At 31.4% G+C, this 8,395-nt stretch overlaps 2 protein-coding genes across 2 annotated transcripts; one reads left to right on the top strand and one right to left on the bottom strand.

The window, feature by feature from the left end:
• Positions 1–296: 296 nt before the first annotated feature.
• Positions 297–3,150, bottom strand: LOC132944642 (zinc finger MYM-type protein 1-like). The gene is made up of 4 exons (XM_061014102.1): positions 3,136–3,150; positions 2,328–2,811; positions 485–2,242; positions 297–385 (listed from the first exon to the last, which is right to left on the bottom strand). Exons 1-4 carry the CDS (start codon positions 3,148–3,150, stop codon positions 297–299), a joined length of 2,346 nt encoding a protein of 781 aa, XP_060870085.1.
• A 4,596-nt stretch (positions 3,151–7,746) lies between these two features.
• On the top strand, positions 7,747–8,139 carry LOC132944634 (uncharacterized). Its single transcript, XM_061014090.1, has one exon. The coding sequence runs from the start codon at positions 7,747–7,749 to the stop codon at positions 8,137–8,139; it is 393 nt and encodes a 130-aa protein (XP_060870073.1).
• Positions 8,140–8,395: the final 256 nt, after the last annotated feature.

The following is an 8,395-nucleotide window of genomic DNA, read 5'->3' as shown; positions in this document are numbered from 1 at the left end:
TATGCTCGTATATTATGTTTTAAATTAGTGTTAACTTTGTTCTCTAATAAAATAGTGATATCAGTACCTGAGTGCAGGGCCGTCTTAAGCTTTGCAGGGGCCCATGGGCACCTGAAGCTAAAGGGGCCCTTTTAGTAGGCCTACAAAAGTTGAGTAAAAATATCAAAAGTTTATTTAATATTAATTAAAAACTATGTACATTTCACTGAATAAAAAAAAACAATGAAACTTATATTTTATTTTTATGTGTTTATTATTATTATTTATGTTTATATGTTTATTGTTTATGTGTATCGTTAAGTAAGCAACGGCTTTTTTCGAGATTTCTGATGTGCAAAATCTTCAATTATATCTTCGAAGTCTAGTTTTTGAAGAAGATCACTTTCTATGCACATTATTGACAAATTGGTTAACCGTTCTTGCAACATAGTTGTTCGTAATTCGTTTTATATTCTTTTTAGTTGTGAAAATGAGCGCTCCCCACTGCAATTGGTGATCATGAGGCAAAGGAAAATCCTTGTGGCAACTTCCACGTTTGGGAATGTTTCTGCTAATTTGTCTGCTTTTATTAAAGAATGTATGTCTAAGATACTTAAGTCCATGGATTCATTTTTGAAGGTTTTCAAGTATTCCCTTAAATGAAAACATTCTGAATTTAACTCATTAGTGTTTAGGTCTTCACAATAGAAATCTGCCAATTCTTTGCATTTTTTTTTCAAATGATTAGGTTCAATTGTTCGTAACTGAGTAAAAAAACTAAAACGTTCATTAATTTCTTTGTACGATTCCGATCGTTGCATTAAATGTGTATTTAGCGTGTCGATTATGGGAAGGAACGTTTCTACATAAAATTTTTCTTTACCACTCAACTGCACAGTCTCTGATGGATTTTCCAAAAAAGTAATACGTGTGCTTCGAATTCTTATTCTTTGAAATTTATCTTTATAGTCAGAATTTGGATTAATTTCTTTGGCGGCCGATTCATACTGATCAAAATTATTGCGTGCATTACTAATATACTCGCTAAGTGATGCAAACAGTTTTGTTGCAACGTCCATTGTTATAGTATTATTCTGTAAACTTAAGCTTGTTTTATTTATAGCTCCCAGAAGGTCATTCCATGTCTCAGTTAGGATAACGGTCTCCAATTTTTCCATTTTTTTGCCAAGACTTTGTGCCTCGTTTTTCGTTTCTGCTGATTGATCGGTGTTTTTAGCAATTAATAATAAAGCTTCAAAAATATGATTATAACCATTGTGCAAAGCATTAATAGCATCAGCTCGTGCCGACCATCTGGTTTCAGATAAGTTTTTCAGAACTTTTTGTCCGCCTAAACATCCTTTTAATATCTTCCATCGATTGGTTGAACTTGAAAAAAAATTGAACAATTTCTGGACTAATTGAAAGTATGATACTGCTTCTGAAACACATCCAACCGCTTGGACCCCTACCAGGTTCAATGAATGTGCTGCACACGGGACGAAAATTGCAAATTTACATTGCTCTTTAATTCTTGCCTGTAGCCCAGAATACTTTCCTGCCATATTTGCTGCGTTGTCGTAACTCTGCCCACGACAATTTTTTATTGGAATTTTATGGTCTTCCAAAAAGTTTAAAACCGTATCTGCTATATATTGCGCTTTATGCTCTTCGATAGGCAAAAATTTCAAAAATCTCTCAATAGGCTTTCCGTCTTTAACAAACCGTACAATAAAAGTGAGTTGGTCCACATGAGATAGATCTGGAGTGGAATCGACGCTTATTGAATAGTATTTTGGTGCTTTTATTTCACTAATAATTGTTGTTAACACTTTTTCCCCCATTATATTAATAAATTCGTTGCAAATATTTGCAGACAAATATGATGTACTTCCTTTTCCACGACTTCCGTAGTTTTGTATATGATCAGCTAGAAAAGGGTCAAATTCGCTTATTAATTCTAAGCATCCCAAATAATTACCGTTATTTTGAGATCCCAACATTTCATTATCACCACGAAATCCAAGTCCCCTTGAAGCCAAAAACTTTACCACAGCAACAATCCTTTTGAGTACATTCTTCCAATAATTGATTTCAGCATTGTATTGAGAAATCAATCCATTATCCACTCGAGCAATAGTTTTGCTTCTTGAGACATACTTCATCATTGATTGCTTGTGTAGTGAACTATTCTCATGCTCCATTAAAAAGTTACTAATATGTTTCCAATCTTTGTATCCATTAGAAGAACTCAAACTGTTGCCTATAGTAATAGTATAATTAAAAATACGACAGCAATAAGTAATAACAATATACAGATTTCTTCAACGGCGAATATATGAGCCAACTTCTTTCTACACACTCTCCATTCGTCAATTTGCGGGTGAAAACATTTCTAGTCAAGCTTCTAGTTTTTGTTTTACCACTTACATCTGAAAAACTTGTAAAAGTTTCGGAGAAGTCACTATTTTTATTCTGGAAAAACTCTGGTCCTTTGAGTATCCAAATATCGCGTTTTTCTTCAGTTAAAATATCATCACAGTAAGTACCAGGGTCGTGAGATATATTTTCTATAATATGTGTATTTGTAGTAAAATTTGGAGTTGATGAACTCAAAACACTAGTTGTATCATTAAAAGTGGGTCCAATTTCTGGACTTTCAAATTTAGAGGTTAGATATAACGAGGTCGAAAACTCATTCTGCCTGTTAGTTTCCTCGAGTGTAAAAAATGAAGTAAGCTTAGGCAATTTGTTAATTTTTTCTTTTTGGATCGCAAGTCTTTTTCTTTTGTCTGAACCACTCAAATATTTTTTTAAAATAGATAAATAAATCTAGTACATAAACATAATGCGGGCAGGTGGAAACTGATATAGATTATTGGCACTGCAGTAATTGATTTATATATTATATAAAACTTGTTGTAGTTTCTTGCATTTGTGTGGGTAACCCCTCCCGCTCCCGATCGAAACATACTCCGTGAGTCGTTGCCGATAACCGTCGTAATCGTATAGGATCGGTAACGGCGAAAACATTACAATTTAAAATTGTAATTTCGATTTGGCCGGGGGCCCCATTTGGATGGGGGCCCTGGGCACGTGCCCCACGTGCCCATAGGGTAATGACGGAACTGCCTGAGTGGCTGAAACTCTGAGTACCTGGCGTCCAGACATCCTCACGTCTTAATAGGTATGTATACACTACTTATATTATTAATAGCTACTATATAGGTAATATATTATGTGAAAAATTGTACTTATAACTGTTATAATATGTTTTGTAGGAAATTAAATGGCTAAAGTGAAGTCTAAAGTGTGGTTATTTTTCAATAAAACAAAAGATGGAGGAATTTGTAAAAAATGTAGTCAGACCAAGACTTGTAAAGGTGAAAACACTAGTAACCTCATCTACGGTTTATGCATCCTGGTATTTATTGTGAGTTAAATAAAATGAACACTTCGAATAATAGGTGAGTTTTAAAAATGTTTTATTTTATATTAATTTATAATGTAGATATAAAATAAGTAGATGCAAATTAATACAAAAATAAAATTATAGTTACAAACTTAAAAGTAATACAATAGTACATGGTAATTGGTATATCTCTAATATATACAGCTTACACTCAATAATATTAAATTAAATATAGTATTAAGTTAAGTAAAAATATGTATTTTTTTAATCTTTTAAGTTAAGCTAGGTAAAGTTTGGTAAAATATTATGAACATTTTTTAAAATTATTATTATGAATTCAAATATACACCTATAAGACAAGTTTTATTAAAAATATTAAATAATTATAATATAATTAAATAGGTACCGCCAGCCCTATATTAAATAATAAAATACCAATATCCAATGTCATTATATATATTTGATAATAACAAAGGTAGGCATTAACTTAACTAGTTAATTATTTTTGTTTTTAACTTACTACATTTGTATAGTTAATTATCATTATTGTGCAGTTAAGTTTATTGTATTTTTGTATCATGCGGAACCAACATATAATACTGATTTGTTGACTCTTTTTCAATTTAAGTCATTTATTTTCTAATAATTTATTATATGTTATAATCATCTGATATGTTAATACAGAATGTTAAATGTAATGGTTAAATGTATTAAATAAACATTTATTTGTGTAAATCAAACAAATCAGGACGTTTTATGACTCAAAAATATTGTAGCTTGAAAAAAAATGAGTGTAACTTTTTTAACTGAGTCAGATAATTTTATTATAATATATTATATATTTATAATTATATTTTCTATCGTAACTTTAAACTTATAATAATAATTTATTGATTTCCAACAACATTGTACAATTAATGAGAAGATATACATAAAACTTACAACTTATCGATTAAAATTTTTCTTTATTAACTTTTAACTGAAGGTAATTTAATCAAATTAACTTAACTTGTCACAGTGAATTATTTATATTAACTTTCCCAACCTTGGATAGTAATAATAGGTTATTAAAATAGCAATTATATATTATATATATATTTTTTTAGCGATGATATAGATGAAATGATACAAGAGGAATCTAGCCAAACAACAGAAACATCATCAACTGCTACTAGCTTAGTGTGTCCTGTTTTACAGCCAGCACAAAAATCCATGTCATCGGTTGTTATTAAAAAGCCTAAAGTCCAGTCTACTCTTAGAGTTATACGACCCCTAGATAAACAGACTGAGGAAAAATATAAAAATGCTATAGCCACTTGGGTGTGCATTAGGGTGGTCTAAAAAACCAATGATCATTTATGTTTACCTCCTACCACCTGAAGTTATTCTCTATAGTCTAAAAATAATTTATCTATAAATATTAATATAATATAACTATTTTTGAGTCATCCCAAGCAACTGAAAGTTTGTTTCATTTTACGGTATATAGTATATACGTATATACAATACCAGCTTAATGTTTTGTAATTATCTTATTTTATGATATTATATCTTATCTTATTTCTCGGATACGGTCATGTCAACGACTATAAATAAGTATAATATTACATAGCACAGCATTGGCCGGGTATTCACATAATATAAGGCTTATCGGTATATTACGATGGTGTGTGTATTGTTTATTGTTCGACGAATTACGTTTTCAGTTGACTGTGTGTGGTTTTGATCGCAGTGCCGTTTGTTAATTTGTCGTACTGTGGTAAATTAGTGATATTACAATATTAAATTGTTTAATTGTTTAATAAGTATAAAATGACCACACGGAGTCATACTTCTATTTACTTGGTTGAACAGCCTATTCAAAGTATACCTAGTATTCGGTTACCATCTAATGGTGAAGCATTGGGTTTTTTTTTCATATGTACTGAATCGAAAAAAAATCATTCAATTATGCATGCGTTAAAGTGATTGATGAAGTGATATTTGTTTGGAATAAAGCAAGAATACCGACAACCAGGAAAGATAACGCAATAAATAAGTTTAAAAAGCTCTACAATCAATGGCTTAATCTTTTTAAACATAAAGATAGAAAAACAGAGCTTCACCGTAAACAAGAATGTGGGTTTCGTTTAAAAATGGCTAATCTTTTTGATATTGGTGATGCTGATGCTTTTAAAAAAATAATGATTGAAGAAGATAGGCAATTTTTACTGGCACAACGAGAGCCAGGTAGAAGGGGTTTTATGTCTACGGAGGACGTGTTTACTACCCAAAAAGATAATCGTAAAATGGAGAGAGAAGAAAAATTACGGCTATATAAAGAAAAGGTTGCCAATCGTAATTCAAGTAATATTTATGATTTTACTTCATCAGACACGGAAGAAAATCATTCGAGTGACAATAGTTCCGATGATGATTTCAAAGTTAAGGAAAAAAAATTAAAAAAAGTCATTGCAAGCAAAAAGAAATTGAAACCTTTAATAACTCCAGAATTAGCAGCTGTGTTGGATAGAACTAAAGTCAGTGATCGGCAAGCAACTTTTATCATTGGAGCTACAGTAAAAAGTTTAGGGGAGGATATTAATTCTTTTGCGTGTAGCCGTAGTACAATTAAACTACATCGTGAAAAAATGAGGCAAGATATGGCTAGTTTTATAAAAGAATCGTTTACACCAAACAGCAAATTAACTGTTCACTGGGATGGAAAAATGATGTCTGATCTCACATCCAGAGAGCATGTAGACCGCCTCCCAATATTGGTTTCAGGAAGAGAACAAGAAAAATTACTAAGTATAAAAAATTATCATCGTCGACTGGAGAGGTGCAGGCTAAAGCCGTTTTTGATTGCTTGAGTGATCAAGAATGGAACTTAAGCCAAAATATTGTTGCCATGTGTTTTGACACGGCGTCATCGAACACCGGGAAAAACAAAGGTTCTTGTGTACTATTGGAACGTAAACTTGGAAAAAATTTATTTTGGCTAGCATGCAGACATCACATATTTGAGTTGGTTATTGGAGCAGCATTTCAAGCAGTCTTGCCTTCAGCTACATCAGGGCCTGATAACCGACTTTTTGTACGTTTTCAGTCTTATTGGTCAGAAATTGATCAGTCAACATATATTACAGCCAACCCAACTATTATTCTCAGGATAACAGATAAAAAACGAAACGATATAGTCAGTTTTTGTCAAGAAATGCTTCAAATCAAACAAGTAAGAGACGATTATCGAGAGCTGTTGGAATTATCAATTATATTCCTTGGTAAGGAACCCACCAGAGGTATCAGATTTATGACTCCAGGTGCTACTAGCCATGCACGTTGGATGTCAAAGGTAATTTACTGTTTGAAAATATTTATGTTTAGTGAGCAATTTAATTTGAACGTGAAAGAGAAAAGGGGCTTAGCAGAAATATGCATTTTTATTGTAACCGTCTATATAAAAAATTGGTTCACAGCATCTTTTGCGATATGTGCTCCAAACAATGATTTACAGCTGATGAAGAACTTAATAAACTATGATAATCCAGATATTTCAAATGCCACAGTAAAAAAAATGATGGGACATTTGTGGTATCTGTCAGATGAGTTAGTTGGTCTTTGTTTGTTTGACCAAAATGTCTCAGTAGAAACCAAGTGTAAGGTCGTCCACGCAATGATTAATAACCCTTCCCAAGAAGTTCGTGATGTACGGCCAAAAATTAAAAAACATGATTTAGAAAAATTGCAGCTTATGATTTAGCAAATCAAAATACAATGAGAATTTTCATAGAATTTGGTGTTGAAAAATTCTGGGAATTTGACATGGTAAATTGGAACGATTCTAAAAGTTTCTTAGAAGCAGAGAAAGTTTTTAAAAACCTTCGAGTAACAAATGACGTGGCAGAAAGAGGAATTGCATTGATCCAAGACCTTAATCGCAAAATCACCCATAATGAGGACCAACTTCAATTTCTTTTACAAGTAGTTTCTGAGCATCGAAAGACTTATCCTGGCTGTAGCAAACACGCTCTAAAAAACACAAATCCAACTTTTATGTTATAATAATTTTATTTAAATAACATAAGCTAATTTTTTTAGGTAATATTTATAAGTTGACAAATATAGTAATATAATATGGTAGTATATGACTTTTTTAATGTATACTAAAGATATAATAAATAATAATTTTAAACACAAACCAGTTCTTCATTATTTTATTAATATTTGAATAATTTAAATTATTCAATTGACTTGGGATGGCTCAAAAAAAATGTTAAAAAATTTTTTTTTTTGGAAACTATATTTGAAACTATACAGAACAATTATGAAGTATGTAGTGGCTCGAATCAAAAGGCATTATTCCCAAAAGACCTATGTTGAAGCAAGAACTGATCGTTATTGTACGTTCTTTGAAACCAGCCAAAAAATCTTACGTCATTGACAACTTGGTCACGAATGCAGGACACACCATACTTCGATTACCACCGTACCACTGTGTATTAAATCCGATTGAATTAGCATGGGTGATGGTAAAAGAATACGTGAAACGGGAAACTAATAATTACACAATTGACGACGTTCAACGACTTTTGAATGAAGCTATTAACCGGGTAACAACAGAAAATTGGATGAATTTTATAAAGCATACTATCGAAGAGGAAAACAAACTTTGGCAAGTAGACGACATTATGGAGGAACTTATTGAAAACCTGGAGCCATGTGTATTGACAATTACGGGAGATAAGAGTGATGATGAATCAGAGTAATCAGACTACCTAAAATATTGTTTTTTTTCGTAATTTTGTATTATTTTCCTAATTGTATATATTTAATTAAACATGACTATATATTTTAATAATTTAAAATATTAAACATTTTTTTTTACACAATTTTGTTTGTATTTATTACGTACGATTACACTTGATAGCACAAAAAACACATTAGGGAAATATAATGGTATAATAGGTTAGTATAATACCGCATAAAGTAGTAGCACGTTACGCAATGTCACGACGTATGGCA

This window comes from Metopolophium dirhodum, chromosome 1 (assembly GCF_019925205.1).
Source record: "Metopolophium dirhodum isolate CAU chromosome 1, ASM1992520v1, whole genome shotgun sequence".
Classification (NCBI taxonomy): Eukaryota; Metazoa; Arthropoda; class Insecta; order Hemiptera; family Aphididae; genus Metopolophium; species Metopolophium dirhodum.
The sequence above is the reverse complement of the archived record's forward strand: the minus strand, read 5'-3'. Positions and strand labels throughout refer to the sequence as shown.

Bases quoted from the DNA above. Each gene is read 5' to 3' on its own strand.
- LOC132944634 (XM_061014090.1), top strand. From the start codon at position 7,747: ATGTTGAAGCAAGAACTGATCGTTATTGTACGTTCTTTGAAACCAGCC.
- LOC132944642 (XM_061014102.1), bottom strand. The intron at 2,243-2,327 runs GTTGGCTCATAT...CTATTACTATAG, and splicing joins TGGAGAGTGTGTAGAAAGAA to GCAACAGTTTGAGTTCTTCT. The intron at 386-484 runs GTGGGGAGCGCT...TAATGTGCATAG, and splicing joins CCTCATGATCACCAATTGCA to AAAGTGATCTTCTTCAAAAA.